The sequence below is a fragment of the Danio aesculapii genome, chromosome 5, assembly GCF_903798145.1.
Source record: "Danio aesculapii chromosome 5, fDanAes4.1, whole genome shotgun sequence".
In the NCBI taxonomy this organism is placed as follows: Eukaryota; Metazoa; Chordata; class Actinopteri; order Cypriniformes; family Danionidae; genus Danio; species Danio aesculapii.
The window spans coordinates 45,434,152-45,459,958 of NC_079439.1; the positions used below are offsets into that span (position 1 = coordinate 45,434,152).

The 25,807-nt window shown below is 33.6% G+C and overlaps 1 protein-coding gene across 1 annotated transcript in view; it reads left to right on the forward strand.

The window, feature by feature from the left end:
• The first annotated feature begins 751 nt into the window (after nucleotides 1–751).
• The window catches only part of cnot6l (CCR4-NOT transcription complex, subunit 6-like), a 34,203-nt gene continuing 9,147 nt past the window's right edge, over nucleotides 752–25,807 (forward strand). Inside the window, exons 1-11 of the mRNA XM_056458294.1 lie at nucleotides 752–905; nucleotides 4,579–4,700; nucleotides 6,292–6,478; nucleotides 7,322–7,407; nucleotides 9,980–10,069; nucleotides 10,171–10,239; nucleotides 10,321–10,478; nucleotides 11,185–11,339; nucleotides 13,239–13,390; nucleotides 18,589–18,816; nucleotides 20,597–20,799. Of these exons, the coding sequence (XP_056314269.1) occupies nucleotides 4,589–4,700; nucleotides 6,292–6,478; nucleotides 7,322–7,407; nucleotides 9,980–10,069; nucleotides 10,171–10,239; nucleotides 10,321–10,478; nucleotides 11,185–11,339; nucleotides 13,239–13,390; nucleotides 18,589–18,816; nucleotides 20,597–20,799 (1,440 nt within the window). The 5' untranslated portion in view covers nucleotides 752–905; nucleotides 4,579–4,588. The remainder of the gene's footprint in view (nucleotides 906–4,578; nucleotides 4,701–6,291; nucleotides 6,479–7,321; nucleotides 7,408–9,979; nucleotides 10,070–10,170; nucleotides 10,240–10,320; nucleotides 10,479–11,184; nucleotides 11,340–13,238; nucleotides 13,391–18,588; nucleotides 18,817–20,596; nucleotides 20,800–25,807) is intronic.

A 25,807-nucleotide genomic window follows, 5' to 3' on the forward strand; every position in this document is an offset into this window, starting at 1 on the left:
CAAAAAGATGGTTTAGTAAAATATTGTTAAAATTTAGAAATATATTTTTATATAACTACACAGACTATATAACTTATTTAAACTAAGTACTCGAGCAACCTTGCATGAAATATATAAAAGTTATACGTTAAATATAGAAACTGCAAAAACTTACAAATAATTAATAATTTAATTAAAAAATACATATATTTCGTGTGTGTGTTTGTAAGCGTACTATGAAAAGTTTTGAATCACAAGAGCAGTGCTCACAACCACTAGGGAATTTCATAAATCTTTTGAGTCGGTTCTTTTCTATGACTCGATTGAACCATTGAACCGAACTATTCGTTAACTGAAAATTAAAGCATATTATTAAACGTTCAGTTAACGATTCACCAAATACACTGAACCGAGCACCAGCTTTCAGAACTGTCCGATTCATTTAGCAGAAGAAGAAAAAAGTTTAAAACAAACTCAGAACCTACGACTTGAATAGGATATCAGCGATTAATAAATTAATAGCATATTATTATGTGTAAAAATGTATATCTAAGAGAATATAAATATATATATAAATAAATTTATAGTCTATGTATAGTAAATGTATAGTCTTTTCAAACCACATTAAATAAAAGTGTATTGTACTGTACATATTATAACTCTAGTTAATCTATATTTTTAAATTTTATATAAAATTTTCTAAAAATAATATCTATATGTTGATTGAACCGTTCGTTCGAAAGAACCGATTCGTCGAAATGAGTCCGACAACCTATCCCTAGTTGTAGGGGAGCGTGGACCGGAGCGGAAGCTCAGACTGTTGTCCTTCCTCCTGCCCGACTCTCAGGATGAGGATCGGTCACAGTTTGACTGTATATCTCTGATCAAATCACACACCAGCAGCTCCTCTCACCTCCCGAATGCAGGTAAGAACTGACCAGCTGCATTTCGGAGTGGTGTTTTGTGTTGCCTATATCGTTGAGTGTCAAAAACGCCTGACGTCTCCAGCTCTGCCTTCAGAAAATCAGCTGAGACAATGTGTGTGAACTGTAACGTTAACTTAATAAACATGAGAGAACAGAGTTTCAACCTACTGCACGCCTCATAGTTTTACACATGACCGTATTTGGAGATGCCGAGGACCGACCGACCGCGCTGGTGAAATGGCCAGGTCTGCTCCTGCTTGTCATGTTCTGCTTGTCAGCTAAACTTATTTCATCTAAATCACCCATGTTTAAGAGATCAAAACTTTTTTGCCTTCACTGCGATGACAAGAACAGCTAATAATAGCCTTACATAACAAAAGCCCGCTATTTAGGAGCTGACAACTGTAGTGACTGGCTGTAATGCGAAACACACACACACACACACACACGCACACACACACACACCACGAAACTTTTGAGGACGAGTTTTAACAACACGTGCAAGAAGGTAAAGTTCAGAAATTGTGTTTGTTTTATTCATAGAAGTTACTTAGTAACTTCAAATGAGGGTTACGTAACGTCTCAGCTGTCATCGCGAGCCAGCGTTCATTTGCATGGTATACGCCACAATGTTCAGTCTAATAACTTTTATGAACACTTCGGTTTAGTGACAATTGCAGATAGCAGAATTTACAAAAACACATTGAACAGTTAACACAAAACACAAGTGCACACCTAATACACAGTTTTTGAGTCCAATAAATGGAATACACATTACTGTATCAGATTTGACTGTTTTATAACTGCTAAAGCTTTTATCACAATAGTATAAAGATGTTATTGCCATAGCATACAAAAGGATTAGGCCACATTTTGCTTTTTTAATAAATGAAAAATATTGTGTGCATTGCACAGGACCTAAATTAATAAAGTAAAATATGTCAGCTTTACAGTAAGGTCTTATTAATAAATGTTAATAATGCACTAATTACAATCAACAGTGAGACATGGCAAAAGTTGTCACAGAATTTACATAAATAGTTATTAAATATTAATATATCAACATCACCTAAGATGAATAAATGCCCTAAAATTAGTTTTCATCATCAGTTTAGTTTCATTAACTAATGTTAACAAATGGAGCCTTACTGTACAGCAACAGACCTATAAAAAATCGGAACATTTTCAATCAATATCTCAGACATGATTGTTTGAAAATAATTACCCTCTTAAGTCTTCAAGCATTTAGTGTGCTGTGATGAAGCAAATGTGAATGCATGAATCTCAAATCTTCTATGTCAGAAGTCAGAGTTTTTAATAATAAATGATTATTTACAGTATTTTGAATTGCCAATATCATGCATGCTGGTTATATCAGTATATTGAATCGCTTGTCCACTGTACAGTACATAAATGTTGACAACAGTGTGGATTAGAAGTAAGTGCATTATACTCGGTCGCTGTGCATTATTGTAGTCTAGTGATGATACAAAATGGAACAATATGAAAATGACAGCTAGTTAAAAGTTCATTAAAATCAAATGTCTTTGAAGTTCTGCATGTAAGAAAACATTGACGAGCAGAAGTAGGATATGTTCTACCCAGACTGAGAGGGCTGAGAGAGTTGGCAGTGTGTTCTGGTCTATGTAACAGCTGCAACCAAGTGATTACAGGGTGGCGCATGTGTTTTTTTTTTCTGTATACACGGCAAATAAGGCAGTTTAAAAGCTCTTGTTGGTGGCTTTACCTATTAATAGGCTGTTTTGCTTTCATGCTTTTACAGCTGAAAGGAGTTGATAAGAAACGTCTTCAACGTCTCTAAAGTTCAACTTAGTTAAACTCTGTCAGTGCCCTAGATTGCTGTACTGTTTTGGCTCAGCATGAGAGATATCAACTACTCCAACAGTTCAGCGTCTCAGAGTAAACATCAGCTGTCTGTCTGACTGTCTCTCTATCAGAAAACGCTCAGGATCACTTGTGCTGGCCTATGTTCAATAGAAAAGAAGATATACAATATTGTGCTAAAGGTTGGAGTCAGATATTGGACAAAAACTGACATTGCAATAAATTCATTCACTGTGATATATATTGTAATATAAAGGCAATTACACCAGACGACTTGAATAGCTTGTAAAAAAATCATAATTTTAGATCGATTGAGATTATTCTAGGAGTGTATCTGCATAAAATATTGTTTAAAAATGGATCGCATAGTTAAATACAATAGACAAAAAATGCAAATAAACAACAATTTATTATTTTCTGGGGAGTAAAACAGTATTCAGAAGCAGAAACAATCACTGTATTATAATAATAATAATAATAATAATAATAATAATAATAATTATAATAATAATAATTATAACACTGTATAATTTTAAGTATTTATATTATCTTTTTATTAGCTAGGTTTGATTTATTGTGCCCAAATGTCTCAAGTTTGCTTTAAATTCGTACAGTCAGGCTTTAAAAACACCTGAAAATAATAAACTTTCACTATATATATTCACTAATTATATATATATATATATATATATATATATATATATATATATATATATATATATATATATATATATATATATATATATATATATATATATATATATATATATATATATATATATATATAATTATTATTATCATTATTATATATATTTTTTTTCTTCAGTAAGGACACATAAATGATCACAAAGTGACAGCAAAAACACTAAGTGGCTAGTTTGCCCAAAAATGGAAATTATGTTATTAATTTCTTACCCTAATGTTTTTCCAAAACCCTGAAACCTTCGTTAATCTTCAGACCCACAATCTTAAACACAAATTAAAATATTTTATATGGAATCTGAGAGCTTTGTTCAACAGTTTATTTTCCTCAGGGTCAGCATATTGTACGTTCATGTGTAGTTCTTGGCCATGTCTCTGATGTATTACCTTGTATGCACCAGTGCTTTGTCTCAAACAGAGTTATTCCTGGGTGGGATTGGCATTGGCGTTGGCAAGGGTGAATATTAATGTTGTAATTTTAATTTTAATTTAATTTTACTTGCCCCACTGACAGACAGTTTTGTTTGTTTTAAGGAAAAAACTTGAAAAGAAAAAAAAGAAGTTGAAAACAAAACAATATTTTTACTTGAGCTAAGATTTATTTTTTTAAATTTTTGCTTTGTATTTAACAGGCCTGTTAATTTTTATGTTTATATTACCCTCTCTTTTGCCCTTATTTCTCTCATGAATTTGTTCTATATTTAATTCATAATTCCCTTATTGTTTAAAAATGAACTATAGTTTGTAAAGATTGGACTTAGACTTGGTAGAAAGCCATCAAATAGTGCCATTCAAATTATCTTATGAAAATATCCCATATCGCTATATTTTTTTATATTTATTATAATATATTATATATATACCTGTATACACACACACACACACACACACAAGTGCGAAGTATGAGAGCTGATGTTTGTTGTCTGATTTGCATCATGTTAAGCATTCCTGAAGTGACATTGCATCAACAGTCACACTGCCAGTTACTCACACATCAGACATCCAGCTTTTTCTCATTTTATAATGATTCATGCAAATATTTGTTTTTGGAAAGAAATACCCTGAATGGCATGCTGTTACTGGAGGAAACTCTGACTAATCGTTTATTTTCTGCATTGATCTCCAGATTAAGAGGCATGCCAAAGGAAAAATATGATCCTCCAGACCCACGCAGATTATACACCATCATGTCAGCCGAGGAAGTGGCCAGTGGAAAGAAATCACACTGGACCGAGTTGGAGATTTCTGGTTAGTTATTATTCTCAGTTCTCAGTGTTATTTCTCAGATCATTAAATCAGTTTATTTGCCTGAGCCTACATTTCACACACACATCTGCAAGATATATTTTAAAGATTGTTTAGTTTGGGAAAAGGTCTGATAAGTATCTTAAACAGGTCTGCTGAATGAGCATTATAGGTTTTAGACATCTTTAAGACATATTCTAAACTCTAAATGTTTGATGTCTGAAAATCTACGTCTAATAGAGGTTTTGCAGATGAACATACAGTACACGCTAATAAATACGTCTTCCAGATGTAAACACGTGTACTATGTTGTGCGATCAAGAAACATTGACTTGGGAGAAATTAATAAAAGATCCATACGAATTGTGTTTCTGATTAATGAAACTTTTCTGAAATTCTGATCTTTTATCTTAAGTGACATGCAGTATTGAGGGTTTTGTGACAGGTGCCGCATGTCTCAACGTTTACCTGGAGACTTTTAGGAAAGGGAAAAAAAGAGACAGAAACTATTTTAGCCTTTATGCGTTTCTCCCGAGTGCTGTCGACTACACACATGCCAGTAAACGAGCAATGAGTTGGCAAAAGGAAAAGAAAATGTCATTCAAACATCCATCGCAAAAAAAAAATGTGACATTATTGTAACAAAAGAATTATACAGAGGTAGAGCGACCATCACATACTTCTCCTCAGAGCTCCCTGACACTGAAAAGAGCTCTTGCACATGCACACTCACAGTACATAAAACAACCATAGAAGAAGTCATCTTAAAGGGGACATGACATGTGTATCCACTGCACATCAAACATTAAGCGGTCGTTATAGTTTACATTTATCAGTATGTAGTAGTGGTCACAGTACACTTTTCATTCTATTGCACTCGTATGCACTTCTATTGCATTTGTATGCACTGAAATGCTGAAGATGGCATAGAGCAGGGGTTGGCAAACTCGATCCTGGAGGGCCGGTGTTCTGCTCAGTTTAGCTCTAACACTAAATAAACACATCTGAAGATGCTAATCGGTGTCTTCAAGATCACTAGAAATCTATAAGCAGGTGTGTTTGATTAGAGTTGGAGCTAAACTGTGCAGAACACCGGCCCTCCAGGACCGAGTTTGCCCACCCCTGGCATAGAGATAATGTTAAATTAGTAGGCTGGCTTAGTTTGTTTTGATTTGCCCCCTACCTAATTCACATTGAAGCAAACATCACATCCATGGTAGTGGGTTTGTAACTTTTGTCACAAACCCAGGAAGAAGGTCATTGTAGTTCCTACCGGCCATTTGTTGTAGACCATAAAAAGTGAGTTCTTTAAAGAAAATTTTCTTGATTGTCTTAACTTTGCAGATGTTGAATACGGTAAAATAGTAACATTACACTCTAACTTAGGTTAAATAAGTGAAATCATCATCAATAATCCCTTTAGAAGAACATTACCGTTAACTTGATAGAATTGCAATATTTGAATAGAAGTACAGTAGACGCATAATTTTACATATTATATGTGGAATTATGTTGAGTGACCACAGTCTAGTGCATCTATTGTAACTGCAGCTTGTGTGTCTGTGGGTCGTTTGTCTTGGTTTTGATGGTATAGGGCGGGTCAGAAGCCTAAGCAGTTCACTATGGACGCTGACACATCTGACTGCTCTCCACATCAACAACAACAACCTGAGCCGGATTCCTCCAGAAATCGCGAAGCTGCCCCATCTCGTCTACCTGAACTTGTCCTCCAACAAACTGCGCAGCCTGCCAGCAGAACTCGGCAACATGGTGACTCTCAGGTACATCTGAAATCACTCCATTGCTGTGGGCTAAGTGAGATTGTTTAATTGGGTAGTTGACCTTTCAGCATTATTACATTTTGGACCACAATTTTTATGCAATGGGACTTTTATTTTATTTTATTATTATTATTTTATTTTATTATTATTTTATTTTATTTATATATATTTATTTATTTATTTTTATTTATTTTAATTTTTTTTACTTAGTTTTATTTTGTTTTGTTTTATTTTATTTTATTTTATTTTACTTTGTTTAATTTTATTTTATTTTATTATAATTTATTTAATTTAATTTCGTTTTGTTTTATTTTATTTTATTTTACTTTGTTTTATTGTATTTTATTTTATTATAATTTATTTAATTAAATTTGGTTTTGTTTTATTTTACATTACTTTAGTTAGAATAAAGTTTATTATAAACCCAGATAAAAAATAAATAGTTTATAACAATTGTATATTTTATGGATTTTTTTAATGAAATCAAATCTTTTATGGAATTATATTTCTTTGTACTCAGCCTCATCTTTTTATCTATGTTGAATTGAAAAAATTTAGTCATGATATTATGCTGTTAAATGTTTTATTACATATTTAAAACTTAAATACAACAGCATCAACATAATTACAAGTTCTTCTTAAAGTTGGCATTTAAAAAAATATTATTCTGGGGTTACATCAAAAGAACAATAAACATATCAGCAATTTAAAATAGACTAAAAGTGTTTTTTATAAATCAAGTAGGATGTAGTTACTCAGCAGTACTAAATAGTGCTTCTTTAAATGATTTATTTGGGTTACACTAAACAGACACCTTGTTATATGATAATTTTTTTCTTTCAGGGAATTGCTTTTAAACAACAATTGTTTACGAGTTTTGCCTTATGAACTTGGTCGGCTGTTCCAGTTGCAAACCCTCGGCCTCAAAGGTGAAGCTTTTCATTATTTTTTTTATAATTTTTATTAAGTTTGTTTTTCCAAATGAACAATTTGCATGCAATTTTATTTCTATATAGCCTAAAACAATAGACCCATTTATCAAGCATATGTATGACCAAATTTATGTGTAATATATTGTACGATTTTAAGAATTAAGCATTTTCGCAAACAAATCATGATTATTCAATACTTTTAAATAAATATTTGTTCAGAATCTGCAAAGCTTTTGCAAAAACTAAAATCACACTAATGTATAAACCGCAAACCCTTGGCAGCCTTAAAATCAGTGTTAAAGTTTGCATCAACTCAAAATGTGTAGTGTTTGTTTTGTTTAGCTCATTTTTAATTTTAAGATGAACACCTAGTTTGAGCAATTTAATCAAAATCTTTCCATTTGCTTTTACTTTGAAATGGCCTTATACTAAAATTTAGTCAGCTGTGGCGTAATGGTTAGAGAGTTGGACTCGGGACACAAACGTTGCAGGTTCAAGTTCTGGCACCAGGAGGTATTGTTGGTGGGGAGAGTGAATAAATATCCACACTCCAAAACCACGGATAAGGTGATTTCCTTGAGCAAGGCACCAAAACCCCAACTGCTCTGTGTGTTCACGGGTGTAAGTCAATTTAGCTAAAAGCATCTGCTAAATGCATAAACGTGTAAATTGTAAAAATGTAGTCATGCCTCTCTAAGTATTCGTTTACTGCGAGTGAAAGATAGGAGCGCCAAAAAAAAAAAAAAAACACCCACAGCTTATTACTTTATTTCAATTGGAAATGCATAAAAGACACTGACATAAAAGTTTACAGCAACTTTTTGTTCATGCAGACTTTATATTTAAATCTTTTAAATTTAACATGATTAATTTTATGTTTAAGTTTGGAGAAGCTTCATTATAAATAGAGCTGTCAGGTTTTATCACAGATTTATATGCATGTAGAGCTGGCTAATGAGAGCTCTGTATGCTCCATCTGTTAAAAAATTTACTTTATTGTTTTATGCACACTGCAATTTTAAAGGACGGCATGTGTTTGACAAGAATTAATAAAGACTTCAAAGGGCACCTATTTTACCCATTTTTCAAGATTTTAGGTAAGTCTTTTGTGTCTTTAGAATGTGTCTGTAAAGTTTCAGCTTTTATTATAGCCTTTAGAACATTAGAATTTTCTGCTCTGAACACAATGTAGCTGTTTTTGGTGCCTGTGCCTTAAACGCTAGTTCTCCCTGCCCACTATTCCCACGTGCCTGTCAGAGTGTGCCTGTCAATCAATTCAGTGGGCGGGGAAACCGCAATCCTACGTCACGTTGCGGTCTGCCTCGAAATCTGAGGGATTTTGATCCTATTTTAACGTCAGGAAATAAAAAAAAATGTATATCACCCCAGTATGACTGTGGACACACTATACCTACACACAGTTCTGTCCAAACAGCTTACAAAAGATGGTTTTCATCATAGATGCCCTTTAAAATAAAGTTCTTAGTGATGCTTTGGATGTGTTTTATGTAAATGACTACAGTTGTGCATGTGATCTCCCATTTTAAGGAGACTTGTTATGCGCTTTTAACAAGATATAAAAAAGTCTTTGATGTCCCAAGGGTGTGTAGCTAACTCATAACGTTTAATGTAACTCATAACGTTTTGAAAAAAAATTTGATCCAAATTGTGCTGTTTTGGTGACTGTCACTTTATATTCAAAGGTGAAGGTTCTCCTTGCCCTCTATTCAAAATCAGCATAGAGGCAGATTCAAAACAGGACTACATTTTTCTCAGTGAAAAACTGAAAATGTCAAAAGTGTCTCAGAAGAAGGCAGTCTTTGTAGACTACAGTGTTCATTTGTACATCCTAAAGCTCATTTATAATTCCACTTAGTCACTGACATTATCTTCAGCAGGTACAGTGTGAAAAATCTAAAGGCGGACGACTGCTTCTCAATCAGGGCTGTCTATGTAATGAGGGAGAGATCGTCACTAATGGGCGGGGCTTTCCCCCTCTGATGACATGTACAAAGGGAGAATGGCAATTAAAGTGTTTCTGCAGACTGTTTTTATCAAGTGTGATTATAACAAATAGACTTAAATAAATTTTACAATTAGAGGTGGGTGTATTTACACTCTGTTGCCACACAACTGTTTAAACATCTTATAAAAATTATTTTTGCAAAATAGGTCCCCTTTAAAACAGCCCAGATTCACTAAAATTAGAAAGAGCTTAAAGGGGTATTTAACCCCATATTTTGAATTTCATCATCATTTATTCCTCCATTCACTTGTTTCACTGCTGTTTGAGTTGCTTTCTGCTGATGAACAGAACACAAGAGCTGATATGTTAAAGAATGCAGCTTTCCAACATTCTTCAGAATCTCTTTTTCTGTGTGTTCAACGAAAGCTAGAAACACAAACATGTTTGAAACTAGTGAACAGGGTGTAAATGATGATGGAATTCTCACTTTTAGGTGAACTATCCCTTTAACTGCAAACTCAAATGCATATGCTTGTGTTGTGAATGTAAAAGTAAATGTAAATCTGCATATAAGTACAAGTAATACAAATGTTTATTTCCCAGGTAATCCATTGTCCCAGGATATACTCAACCTGTATCAGGAGCCTGATGGAACAAGGAAATTATTGAATTACATGCTCGACAATCTTGCAGGTAATACTGCATGCAGATGCAGAGTTAGTGGCTAGTAGAATACAGATAATTTAATCATATAATTATTGATTCATTTATTTGCACGGTTTCCCCAAAATTAGTCCACCCAGAACAACTCCCCCAAAGACCTTGGATCACTCTGAGGGAGAGAGACCAAATGATGCCCACAGGTACCCGCTAGTATCATGTCAGCAGCTTTGTTTCTAATTTAGCAATTGTTAACGCAAATATAAAATGTTTGTGTTCCCAAGCTGTGTTCACAGTAATGTGCTACAACGTATTGTGCGACAAGTATGCGACAAGGCAGCTGTATGGCTATTGTCCTTCATGGGCCCTTAACTGGGAGTACAGGAAGAAGGGCATTATGGAGGAGATCACCAACTGTGACGCTGACATCATCAGCCTGCAGGTATGACTAAATGTTCTGTCATTAAAATGTACATTGTTGTTGGCAAAATGTACAAAGTTTGGGGTTGGAAGGATTTTAGTTTGTTATACTCAATATTTATTTGATCAGAAAAAAAGCAAATGAATATTATGAAATATTGAAAGAATAAAAAAAAATAATGTTTTTTTTTTATTATTATTATAATTTTTTTACTGCAATGTATCCCTGTAGTGGTAGATCTGAATTTGTCAGCATCATTACTGCAGTCTTCAGTGTCACACGATTCATTAGAAATTGGTGTTGTGCTGTTTAATATTCTTTTTTTTTTACTTATTTTTTAAGAAACAGCATTAATTCAAAATAGAAATCATTTATAACTTATTAACTTATTTATAACATTTATAAAGTATTTATTTGTCACTTTTGTTTACTTTAATGTATCATTGCTCAGTCAATTGATTTTTACTAAATGCAAATTCTGGAAAAACCAGAGTTAGTTAGTTAGTTAGTTAGTTAGTTAGTTAGTTAGTTAGTTAGTTAGTTAGTTAGTTAGTTAGTTAGTTAGTTAACCATCAGTTAGTGCACCTTTCATGTCTATAATTTCAGTTATAAGTAGGGTGTATAATTACACTAAATTGTTAAATGCATAATGAAAATATGGTTTTTCCTTGACTTGTGTGTTCTGTTTCGATATCTGCAATATGTTTGCTCTATTTCTCATATACAGGAGGTGGAAACCGAGCAGTACTACACTTTCTTTCTGGAAACACTGAAAGATCGTGGATATGATGGATTTTTCTGTCCAAAGTCTCGTGCCAAACTCGTGTCAGAACAGGAGCGTAAACATGTGGACGGCTGTGGTGTGTTCTTCAAGACCGAGAAGTGAGGATCTCCTTTCAGTGTGTTTAAAAGGAGCGTAACAAGCTCGCTTTTTATTTTTTCTTAAATTATTCTTGAGTTCCTATATAGAATACTGTTGCATCCATCTTTTATCTGGAAAGTATTTAGTTTTTAAATACTTTTAAGACAAAGTTACAGCTTTCAGATTCTTTCTGGAAATAAATGAACGTCTGGAGGAGTCAAAAGTGTGCAAGCGTGGCAGCTTCTGTCAAAATCAGAACTGAAATCAGCCCTTGCAATGGCTGGAGCTGAGCCAGAAGGAGAACACGAGTGCAGCGCTTGTCAAAGATCAAAACTCCAAGTCTTTTCAGTGAAATAACGTTTACTTATGCCGAGTTCAGACTTTCAGATTTTCAAAGTAGTTGAGTCACAGATGTTTTCACACTGCATGACTATCTGTGGTAGCATTTTGTCAGTGCTGTGTTTACACTGCAGGGTGGATCGGCGACAAGGGGATTTACACTGCATGACTTTACAGGAATATAGGAATCGCTGACAACATTATCTTGATCTACAAACTATGTCTCACAATCAAACATGTGAAAAGTGACATGGCAACAACGCGAGGTCACATAGTATATATTTTGTTATTAACTACATAAGGAGAAAGAAGCCTTTAGTGGGGTGGAAAATGTTAACCTGGCTTTTGAAGGGAATTAGCAGTTTTTCTCAAACTTTTTTCTTTTTCGACCCGGTTGTGGTATTGCTCAGACGACACTTTAAAAATACAAATATGCTGCTGCCAAATTTCTACTAGTTTTCCCTTCATTGGGTCCACATAGACTGAAAATAAGCACTTTTAGCTTCTCCCCTAACCTCCCGCTGACCTGCAGGTACCCATACTAGTGGATGCTGCTCTCTCATTGGCTGTAGGTAATCATCAATGTTATTTTCAATCAGAACACATTGCACATAGCATCATTTTGAATTGCCGACAGGTCCAGATATTTAGCACACCGAATATCTCATGGATGTCGGCAACTCATCTGTGATTCTCTCAGATCGCGACTTTGATAGTTCACACTGTGTGATTGTTACTCATGTGAACGATCACCGATTTGCCTTTGATTTCAGGCTTTTGTCTGCTATTTCCCAAAACATGTCGGCGAGTCAAAATCAGGGATAAAATCATGCAGTCTGAACTCGGCATTAGGTTGCAGACATTTTAATACACAAGATTACTAGCTTAAAAAGTGCTTTGTAGAATGCACACTGATGTCTATGGAATGCAGCAACAGTAATTATTTTACAAATGCTTTACGCTGTCATTCACAACAGATACACACTGTTTGGACAACTAGCTCATTTACTCTATTTTCTCCTAGTTAAACAACCAGTTTAGCAGACATTAGTTGACGTGTACTAGTAAATCCAGCATCTCTAATATGCCCTACAGTGAATGGGGCTCTGTCATGTCATAAACCATACCTGTTGACATGGAAATGATTAAATCGACCAGTTCTAAATAGGCATGAGCCAGTTTAAGATTCTGATGTTATGATAACCTTAGTTAAAAATGTCACTATTGGATGGTATTGTGATTGCTGCTTTAAAATAAGTGCTTTTTAAATGTCTGGGTAAATACAAAAACTTTTTTCCCCTTTGAACACAATATATTTTATTTTTAGAAACATTTCTAATATTTTGGAGCAGTAAACATATCAAGCTAAATGATTCAAATGAATCGTTGACTTCTGCTGTCTTCATTAGTTTCAAAAACACTGATTTCTTTACTATTTAAAACAGCATATTTGGACATTTTTTTCTGCTGAAGAGACTGTTGTCCTAATAAACAAAACAAAAAAAAACAAAAAGAAGTATGATTATTGCCAAAAAAATAATCAAACAAGCTCCTCCTGCTTATTTTATTTTCTTTTTCAGATTTGCTCTAGTGCAGAAACACACAGTGGAGTTCAATCAAGTAGCCATGGCAAACTCAGAGGGCTCGGAGGTTATGCTAAACAGAGTTATGACCAAAGATAACATCGGAGTAGCCGTCCTGCTGGAGGTGAAGAAAGACCTGTTTGCTACTGGTAAGAATCCTGAATTCCTGAAAGGGGTTAGTTCCCCTAAAAATTAAAGTTCTGTCATCGTTTACTCACCCTTTACTTATTCCAAGTATTGTTTTCTTTCTTTCATATGTTAACCACAGTGGAAAATATTTTAAAGAAAGCTAGAAACATGTAACCATGTATTTCCATAGTATTTCTTTTTCCTATTAGGAAGCCAATGGTTACCGGTTTTCAGCTTTCTTTAAAATGTAATGAAATCAAGAAAATCACACAGGATTAAACATTTTTAGGTGAATCATACCTTAAATTGATCCTGCCTATGTCCATATTTGATGTCAGAAGCCATGCCTATATTGAGAACACATCATCCGACCCCCAAATACATTTTTTTCCAGAAACACAAGCCTCTTACAGCTCTCTCATAGTCTAAATAAAATGGATTATAGGCTTTATTATAGTATTACATTTATATATTTAATATGCCGACCCGTGATGTGCGATTAATTTAGCTTTGTCATGTCTACCTCTTATAAATCCGATAATTTCTCTTGGCCTTGAGATCATATGATAAGAAAATGATCCTTTTCTATGCTATGAGTTTACAGCTTAAAACCCTTTGAATACCTGAATATTGAAACATCAGTAGCCATTTTTTAAAGACACAGCTGTGATTAAATTAAATAACCTTTGCAGCTGCCAAAGTTGTATACTCTATGAAACGTAATTATTAGATACTTAGATTGAATTCAGGGCTGTAGGTTGGATTTTAGTGATAATTGTTTACATTTCCTTTTGTTATGCCTGAATATACAATTGTAGAATAAAAATGACTTCGATATGAATTACTTTTGATTAATTTGATGTATTTCACAGTCCTTTGAACTGCTGTCAGGTCTTCCTATGTTCACTTGTAAGTCATTCAGATACACCCTAATTCTGCTTTATTTCTTCTTTTCAGCATATTCATCTAATTTTATGTGAAATAATTATAAAATTTTTGTGTCATCAAAAAGATTGCTATATAAATTGAGTTCCTGTTTTTAAAGTCAGCTTTTGCTTTACTCAGAATTAGGAGCAATGACCTTAATAATGAAAGATCTTATTCAGATGTTTTATAACAGTGAATTGTAGTTCCAAACCTCATGAATTTGTGCCATTGTATGTAAGGATTAATAGAAGCTATGTGACTATAGCAAATGGATAGTATTAATAAATAAATATTTCATTTTAAATTAAGAATGATGAAAGAAGACATTATTAATAGGCTGTATATGCATAATAACCAATATAGCTTGCATTAAATAGTGTGATGTCACCTAGACAACATTGGAAAATAAATGGTGAAATAACAAAATGCACACAATAAAATATTTTAAATTCCTTAAATGATTGATTATTTTTTGCGTAATATTTGTCTACGTATTTGTATCATTATTATTATAATTGATTATGGTCAATATACTTTTATTTATAATTACGTAGGCTTCACCTACAAATTAAGCTTATAAGGCTATATGTTTTTTTCATTTTAAATAGACTACTGTAAATGCCTGACATTAATGCCAGGAAATTTCTTGACTTTAAAATTGAAAACGACAGGAAGTCAGAAATATAGTTGAAAGTCAGAATTATTAGCCCCCCTGAATTATTAACCCCCCCTTTTAATCCCCCTCCCCTCCCTAATTTCTGTTAAATGGAGAGCAGATTTTTTCAACACATTTCTGAACATAACAGTTTTAATAACTAATAATTTCTCATAAATGGTTTATTTTATCTTTGCCATGATGACAGTAAATAATATTTGACTAGTTATTTTTCAAGACACTTCTATACAGCTTAAAGTGACAGGCTTAAAGGCTTAACTAGGTTAATTAGGTTAACTAGGTAGGTTAGGATAATTAGGCAAGTTGTTGTATAACGATGGTTTGTTCTGTAGATTATCGAAAAAATAATTGCGATAACAAATATAAAAAATATATTATTATAAAATTTTATATTATAAAAAAATATAAAAATATCAAAAATATAAGGGGCTAATAATTTTGACCTTAAAATGGTGTTTAAAAAATTAAAAACTTTCTCCAGAAGAAAAAATATTATCGGACATACTGTGAAAATTTCCTTGCTCTGTTAAACATCATTTGGGAAACATAACAAAATTATAAAATTCAAAGGGGGGCTAATAATTCTGATTTTAACTGTAAATGTAACCTAACTGAAAACGACAGCATAACCTAAATGCCACGTAAAGTGAAGTACGGGTAAACTTCATGCAGAGATTAAGAAATGATTATGCTATAGTCAATATTAGGTTCACTAGTTGGCCTAAAGTATTTTGGACGTTGTTAAACTTGTCATAAATAAATAATAAAAAAGGCTGTAAGAACATAATAAGTATATACCTTTGTGTGAGAGATGGAGATAGAGACAGAGAATTATTATTATTTATATTATAGAATTAGATTATTATTATTATTATATCTTAAATAATATTATTATTATCTCATTTATAAATGTCTATTTAACATCCAATAGGACACATCTCACAGACCAATTACAGATGACGGCTCTAAAAATGCACTTTCAGATGAAAGCATGCACAAAAAAACAGACAAAGTATTTTCTTAATATCTAAACTAGAGCCTACGGCATGGATGTTATGGTGGCTTTGTGGCCACCACACCACATTTTATCACATTTCTATTAGCTAATATGTTGTGTCCGCAGCAAAATTAATTTAAGCTTAATTTAGGAGAAAATGGTATTTAAATATGTACAATGATGTACAACATTTCATTTAATTCTGACATCACCTTGGATGTTGGTCGGGTTGAATGTCCACGCAGGCTGCTGTCTTGCTGATGTTTAGCCTGTAGGTGGAAGCAGATCTCAAAATTAAAACTGTTTACAAGAGATGGCAGCAATAACTATAAAAATTTATTTAAGCTCACAAAAAGCAACACAATGGATTAAAACATAATAGAATTCATTTGGAGTCAACAAATCATTAAACATTTAGTATCTAATGAACTGTATTTATTTGTAATGCCAAGTTGAAGTGATGGTTCACACAAAAAGTTACATTTCCTCAGCATTTACTTACCCTCGGGTGATTCCAAAGCTTTGTGCTTTTTTTTTGTTGTTGTTGTTGAACCCAAAAGAAAATAAATTGAAGACCTGAAAACTAGTAGCCACTGAAGTATAATATAACATCTGACATATGTAGTACAGTAAAAAAATGCTATGGAAATCCATGGCTACTGGTTTCCAACATCCTTCTAAATATATTATTTAGTGTTCAACAGAAGAAAAAAAGTCAAACAGGCTTGGAAAAAGTAGATGGTGAGTACATTTTGATTAAATTTAGATTTTTTATGATCATTTTAAGTAATTGTTTGACCTGGATATTGAACATCTTGAAAAAATCATCAGTAGCCATTTTTAAAGACAGCTGTAAATCAAATGAAATAACTTTTATGGCTGTCAAAAAGTCAAACATAAACATAAAAATACAAAGTTGAATTCAGTGCTGTAGGTTGGATTTTAGGGATAACAGCTTACATTTCATATTATACCTAAATAAAAAATTATGTCTTCAGTTTGCATACTTATGGTTGATATGAGATATTTCAACTTTTGAACTCCCTTCAGGTCTTCAATTGTGTTCATTTGTCAGCAGTTGTTCAGAGAACTCCCTAGTTCTGCTTTATTTCATCTTTTTCAGCATATTCATCTACTTTTCTGTGGAATAAACAAACAATATTTTGTCATCAAAAGATTGCAATATAGATTGCTTTTTCAAAACAGAGTTTCCTGTTTTCGAACTCCACTCTTACCTTCCTCAGAATTAGGAGCAATGACCTTAATAATAAAAAAATCTTATTCAGATATTACATAGCCAGACCTCATTCAGCTTCATTCGTTATTTCAAGACATCAGGGTTTTCTACCACAGTGATATGGAACTGTATTACTGTCAAGACCAGCCTGGATCTTTATCTGTGCATTTTCCAAAAAAATTATTGCACACCTTAGTATAGGGGTTCTCAAAGTCCCAAATCTGAATTCTCATCAATAACTATATATATATATATATATATATATATATATATATATATATATATATATATATATATATATATATATATATATATATATATATATCAACCAACCATTTAGAAGTCTGCATTAAAATATACATTATTAACAAGTGCAAGAGTGGCAAGATGACAAGTGAAACTTAATTTAATTGTCAGCAATCCTTATCCACAACCAGAGGTATAAATGGAAAATACCATGCAGTCTAATATGAGAAATGACACTGCCTGTATTCCAGCTGTTGCTAAAGCTTTGTTTTATAATGCTGTTTTACATTTTTACTCTTCACAACTTCAAATATCTCATTACTAATTAAAAGAACCGTTTTGTTCTGGATTGGAGCAAAATCAATGTATACCTCTCTGTCCAATGGATCATCTTTAAAAACTCAAAGTTTTTTTTGTCAACTTTTCTTTTCTGCAAACTGACATCCTTACCATTCAAATGATCACTGTGGTGAAGAAACTGAATGGATGTCATGAAAACAGCGCCACATCGGTTCGCTTTCACTTCGGACCATCGGCAAAATACATTAAAAAAACAAGATTACATGTTTAGCATGTGTTTATCAAAGTAGTAAATCCACACTTTCTTTTTAATTATTTTTTGTTTATTGGTTTTAATATACAATATAGAATCATAAAAACAAAACAATTGAGAAACTCGGTTACAAAGGTCAAATACAGTAATAAAAAAACTGTTCAATATTTAAATATATTAAACTGGTAAGAGATACCGTCCAAGTGCACTGTGTAGACAAAACACAAAACAACAAAAATAAATAACAAACAAACAAAAAAATATTTATTACTTAAAAAAAGGTGAAAGTCTAATTAATATCAAGCACTGGTTCTAGGTATGGTCAATGGTCATACATTTTAAAGTGCATCTGGAGTTGCCAAAAGCTCAGAGGTCTATGAAATCCACACCTTCATTCTCTTACACACATTGAGTGCCCTTGAATATGAAATCAGAGTGAGTCCAGACTTTGAGAAACCCTGACTTACATTGTTTGTCAGCAAATCAGAAACAAGCATTCAACAACACTTCGTATATATCTCAATAATATTACATTTCTTGGAATATTCTCATCTCATTTTCTTTCCTGGCACCGTACTGCAGGTTTAAAACCACCTCCAGAGAAACAACTCCTGCTGGTAGCTAATGCCCACATGCACTGGGATCCAGAATACTCGGATGTGAAGCTCATTCAGACTATGATGTTCCTGTCTGAGCTCAAAAGCATCGCTGAGAGGGCCTCGGGATCTATCAACTCTTCTTCACCCACGTCAGACACGAGCTCCATCCCTATCGTCCTGTGTGCTGATCTCAACTCCCTCCCAGACTCTGGTAAGTTATATTTAAAGGTGCATATTGAAAATAAATGGGAATTTTTAGGCCAGATTTACCAATAAGTGCAAATTTGTGCAAGAACATGATTTTGAAGTAATGTTGAATCTACAAATTGAAGAAAAAATATGTAACATCTCATTTACATATTGATGTAATAAGCACAGCACAAATTAGCATAGTGCCAAATATCATTTTTTGCTCATAAAGGTGTGGGTGATCTACTATAACCAGACACGCACAATGTTTTTTTTCTACAGGTTTTTTTTCCTACAAGAGGGGGTTAGACAAATCGTCACCTTAGAATTATAAGGTTCTATCTGACATGTTTGTCAAAATGGAGTTATTGACATATTCTGATCAAATGACAAATTATTCACATTATGGGGTGTTTTTTATAAGTTGTTTATATTTTAACACTTTTTATTTAAAAAACAAATGTTACACTTAACTTTGCTGTATGGAATGCTAAACTTTGAAGCTCGATATCTCAAAATCATTTAGAAGGCAGATAAAACCTTATAATTCCAAGGTGAAGAATTATCTGAGGTGATAATAAAATAATCGATATTCATAATGTCAAAGTTAGCCTACAATATAAAAAAAAATTGTTGTTTTATGTTATGGAAAACATGTTGAACAAAAGTATAGTTTTGTTTTATTTTGGCTTTTTAAATAAATAAACAAATTTATTTATTGGGCAAAGAATGGGCATATTCACAAAATCGACAAGCTTAATGGGAGTGACCACAAGAAAATTACAAAATCCTTTTACATGCAAAGGTGAAAGATTTCAGAACTGGAGAGCGTCCATGCACTCTGTTTGCACACATTTTTACATTTACGTACAGTAAATCATATCTGACTGTATGTATTTCTGTGCATAGTTCACAAGATGTACATTGGAACAACTGTTTGTGTTTTTGACTGTTTAGGAGCAAGGAGAACAGATTGCATACTGTCTTAGACAACTACGATCGTGCTGGTTTTACGTGACTCATTTGTTTGTTCCAAGTTGTCTTTTAAGTCTTGAAGCAAATAAAAAATAACATATTTGGCAAACAGTATGTCTGAAGTGCCTTCTCCTGGTAACAACAACTGTAGCTGTTTCAAGTGCATTATTCATTTATTTATTTTTAGCCATTAAATAATGACGCAAATACCTGTAATTAGAGGAGTGCAGATTTAGTTAAATTGCATTGCGTGATTCATTTCATGATTCACAATACTGACTGGGAAATAATTCTTTCAAATGCATATTCAGTAAGGTCTGGTACAAAAATAACTGTGTCAATGCCTTTTCAGAGCTATTCTTCTCTGTGCGTGTTTAGTAAGTACCTGCAGTACTGTTTTAATACCAAAAAGACAGTTAGCACTGGCGCAAGCTGTTAAATCTGGAATACCAGACATTCAAATATTGAAGCAAGCCATAAAAATGGCACTTATTGAGTGGGTGGCTGGTGATTAGCCTTTTCATTCCTTACATTTGGTTCAAATAAACATAACTAACTGAATCTGCTACAAAATTAAAGGGACCCAAAAATTTGACTGTTATTCAAATAAAAAAAAATATGAAAGAAGGTATTTTAAAGGATGTGATGCAGAAAAACAGAAAATAACATGTTATACGTGTTAAAAATATGTTGTAGAAAACCACTTACAGCTTTGGAATGTAGATTTTGGGATCTTTTGGATGTCAGTCCTAAAAAAATATTGACAAATTTTTGCTTTAGATTTGAAGCTCTCAGAATCACTCGTTTTCCTGAACTCTTTCTTGCAGGTGTGGTGGAGTATCTGAGTAATGGCGGAGTTGCAGAAAATCACAAAGACTTTAAAGAACTGCGCTACAGCGACTGTTTAACTAACTTCAGTTGCAATGGCAAAAATGGAAAGCCTGATGGCAGTGTCACACACAGTTTCCAGCTGAAGAGTGCCTATGAGGGGAATCTCATGCCCTACACCAACTACACTTATGACTTCAAGGTGAGGAGATTTTTTTTTCAGAATCAGAATAAAGCTCAATCAAAATATTATGGAAGTTTCAAAATGAGATTTAAGATCTTCATGCTTGGTTTCTTTACAACACACAAAGTTTTGCTGTGAAGATGAATCATTTATGATCATATGATTATCTTGTTGGTAAATAGGATATACATGTATATAATACTGTATATACATGACAATAAATTTACATTTGTTAATATTGAAATGACATAATCAAAAAATGACCAGGAGAGTCAGTAATGATTCACTGACGGTGTATGATTCAAAAGCCAACTCATTTAGCAGGTCATTTTGAGATGTGTTGATTGGTTGTATTGTCTTGTGGGTGTCATTTGTTATTAAAATATGACACTCTTTGTTGTATTAATAAACTAAAATGTGGTGTTGGCATGTTACAAGGTAGCGTGTGGGAACCCATGAGTATTAGAAAGATTAATCCTTGTCCAGTATCTGCTTTTTAAAAAGATTGAAGTCAGAGTAAACCAGAAGTTGCTGAGACTTGTATTTCAGAATGTTCATGTACTTCCAACTAAAATGGATTTTTGAGTAGGGGTGAGGGTTTCTTTTTACTCATCATTCCCCCTTAGTAAACTAATGGTAGAAGGGGCTTGGTTATGAATAGCTGCCATCAACAGAGAAGGAATGCCACTTCACATGTGGAGAAGCAAATGTTCAGACTTTGAAGATTACCAAAACACATTTTTAGTGGATTATCTTGCAGATTTATTGTTCACCTAAAGAATAAGAATGCGTGCTAACAAAATATACATTGTAAATTTTGATTTCACATGGACTTTAAGTGATAAAAATATAGTTGTGCTAATTTAAAATAGAGTTATATATTTTAATCTTTTAGTTATATGTGTTTTTAGTCTAGTTTAGCCACCTCTGTGTCTTTTCTGACTGTATATCAATATTCTGGTTCAGCTTTGACACATTGTTGGCAAACTAAGTAGCCCAAAAACAATAATGTGCATATCTAAATTGTGCGTACATTATATGCAAAGTTGAAAAAAAAATCTGATGCAAAAATTCACCTACTCCACTCTGTGAATTATACTAGCATGTGTCTAAAGAATATATTTCAATTTCAGAAACCCTTATTACTTCACTTTTCACTCATTCAGACTTAAAGGGTTAGTTCACCCCAGAAAATTAAAATTCTGATATGAATTACTATCAATAACTACTCATCTACTCATCTTCTGAACACAAATAAAGATATTTTACATTAAATCTGAGAGCTCCCTTCATCCTCTATGGCCAGCTGTGGTCAGACATTCAAAGTCCAGAAAAACACAGTCAAAATATTTCATGTGACTTCAGTGGTTAAACTAAAATAACACGCAGTTTCAATAACATCTTTATTTGCACCAAGAACAAATGTAAAAACAACTTTTTTTTTATTAATGCCTTTCATGTTAGATTAGTGTGTTCATTTAATATGGCCAATCAAAAGTTTCGTGTTGCGCTGCTGACTATGACAAAGGCAAACAAAGTAGATTTTACAGTTTTTTGGCACACAATAATGTACTTGGAACTTATAAAACATAAAAAGTGTGTGCATTTATGTGTGACTCGTTCATCGTTGCAAAAAGGCCACATCAAATAATTATAAAGTACATCAAAAAAACATTCAGAAACTTTCTGGTTCAGTTCTAGTTTTGGTATTTGTGACTAGGTTTCTGCTTCATCAGTATCAGTATCAGTATCAGTATCAGTATCGTGTCGCTAGGCAGACATGCCCAAACCCTGCATTCTCCTTTCATTACAGGATGAGGAGAGCCAGCTCATTTGCATTTAAAGCCACAGACACCAAATAGCTCTGACCCAAAAACTGACATTTTCAAATGGCCTGATGGGTATTTTGAGCTGAAACTTCATAGACGCATTCTGGAGACACTAAATATTTATTGTAAAAATAAGCGTAATAGATGACCTTTAAATAGATTTTAAAGTGACCTATATTTGAGGCTATTTACACCTAATTTATTCAAAAATTAATTCAAATTATAGTAATAATAATAAAAAGTAATACCTTTTTTTGCACGACACAGTGACATTTAAGTACAAATGGCTCTGACGGAATTCTCTTGAACAAATAAGCATTCGTTTAATGTGTCAGAATGGAAAAGAGTGAGCGTGTGTAAATGTCACATCCTTTTGGTTTTCTTGGCAACATCCTCAGTCGTTCACATTAAAATCAGAATATGCTTTCTTTGACAATCTAGAAAATCAGGGAAACTGTCTATTTTTATTTTGTTACACTTTGTTTACACAAGCCAAAGAAAAAGTCATTAATGCATACCTTAAAAGTGTTGAGTTTTAAAAGTTTCAGTTGTTACACATTTAAATGAATTAACCCTTTACTGCACATTTCACTTGGGCAACAGAAAGTTCAATTTTCAGTGCATGTTTTCTTAAATGATTGCAACCAATTGGAAAGGTTAAAAGCATTGAAGAACAAGTCAAATAGGGTTTGAGGGTCACTATCATGCACCATTTGAAGGTGGAACATTCTTTGCACCCGTGGCCCAAGGAGTGCATGGTTTGATTGAAAGGCAAGATATCAGCTGTAGCAATCCTGTTTAAAAAGCCATTGTCAGTGCATAAATATATGCATGCAGGTGTAGAGATACATTTTATTAGGTTTTATTATGATTTTTTTTTATTTTGAATGTTTAGAAATTCACATTTTCCTTTAATTTTCATCGCCTTAGGTTTTTTGTTTTTACAATTAGGTTTTTTATTCTAAGGATGTTTTTGCTAGTATTGTGTTTGGAGACTACCACATATTGTCATACATATTAGTGCACAATTTATGTTCAAAGCAGAAGAGAAGGCAAACCAGTGGTGGGATTTCCCATTTCCCATGAAATGAAAACTGATTACATGCATGATTACATGAAGTAGAGGATATGAGATGAGACACTATATGATGCAAGCCCTGTACGAGATTCAATACATCAATGAGTTTCAAGTGCTTTCCATTTCTGATTAATGAGATTTTGACAATAAAAAAATTGTTTAGTATTACGACCTTAACTTTGTTTTATGGGTGTCTATTAGTAATTGCAGCAATAATCTTCTCCATGATTCAGTATCAAAATATTTTAGGATAAAGGTTGTGCTAAAAAACAATGAAATTAACTAAAAATGTATGTAGAATCATTTTATCATGCAGTGCCTATAGAAAATCATCATACCCTGTGAAAAATCTATATCTTTACTCTCTAGGGATGCTCCGATCAATCGGTCTGGGTGTCATCCTTGATAGCACCCTATCTTTTGATTCTCAGATCAATAACATCACCCGGTCTGCTTACTTCCACCTATGCTACATTAACCGACTCCGCTCTTCTCTTACCCCCATGCCACTGCTGTTCTTGTCCATAGCCTTGTCACATCTCGTTTAAATTACTGCAACTCCCTTCTCTTTGGTCTCACTCACAAATCCCTCCATAAGCTTCAGTTGGTCCAGAACTCAGCTGCCCATGTCATCACCAGAACCCCTTCTTCTCATCACATCACGCCTGTCCTGCAGCAGCTTTACTGGTTATCAGTTCATTTTTGAATTGATTTAAAAATTTAGCTGTTAACATTCCATCCACAATCTCGCCCCTCCATATTTGTCTGCCCTCATCCACATTTCTGTTCCTTCACATCGCACCCTGCGATCTTCTTCCTCCCTCCACTTGTCCATTCCCTCTGCTCGTCTATCGTCCATGGGCAATAGAGCATTCAGCTTCTCTACTCCCCGGCTTTGGAACTCACTACCACCTGCCATCAGAAATATTGACTCCCTCACACTATTCAAATCAAGACTCAAAACCCACCTATTTAAGATGGCTTTTAACACTTAATTGTATCTGCACTATTGCTGTGTAAGTGTTTTATATTATTTCTCTTGTTGTATTATTGCTCTTGTTTAATTGTACGGTGTCCTTGAGTTGCCAGAAAAGCACCTTTAAATAAAATGTATTATTATTATTTAATGACTCTGTTGGTACTCGCTGATCTGGCCACTCTCAGGAACCGATCCCAAGTGTTTGTGTTAGTTGGAGATTAGCAAAATATTTGAATGACCTTGCATGCATTTACGTCTTTTTACAAATAAAAACTAAAAGATTGTCAAGAACACTCAAGATTGTGTTTTTGACAATCTTGCAAGTTCATTAAAACCTGACTGAAAATATTAGACAAATAAAAAAAAAATATATATATATATAAATTTTTAACATGAATATTTAATAATATAACTTCTTGTAACTTACATATTGCAATAAACAGTAGTTTATAGACCTATTTCCTTTTAGTAAAAAGTATTAGATTTATAGGTGTGCATTTTAACTTCTTGTTCATCAAATATGCACTCCAAACTTTTTCTTGATTGAGATATATTGAATTGCCGGCTGCTAACTCTCTGCAACTCACACATGGTCGCCCACTGAAGCTAAGCAGGGCTGCGCCCAGGCCCCATTCGCTACCTGGATGGGAGATGACATGGGAAAGCAAGATTGCTACCGGAAGTGGTGTTAGTGAGGCCAGCAGGGAGTGCCCAACTTGCTCTCTGTGTGGGTCCTAATGCCCCAGTATAGCGACGGGGACTCTATTCTGCTCAGTGAGTGCTGTCTTTCGAATGAGACATTAAACCGAGATCCAAACTCTCTGTGGGCATTAAAAATCCTAGGATGTCCTTCGAAAAAGAGTAGGGTTTTTACCCCGGCAGCCTGGCCAAATTTTCCCACTGGCCTCTGTCCATCATGGCCTTCTAACCATCCACATATCATAATTGGCTTCATCACTGTGGTGGGCGGTCTGGCGCAATATGGCTGCCATCATGTCATCCAGGTGGATGCTGCACACTGGTGGTGCATGAGGAGATTCCCACAATGTGTAAACACTTTGAGTGTCTAGAAAAGCGCTATATAAATGTAAGGAACTATTAATATTATTATTATTATTATTATTATTATTATTATTATTA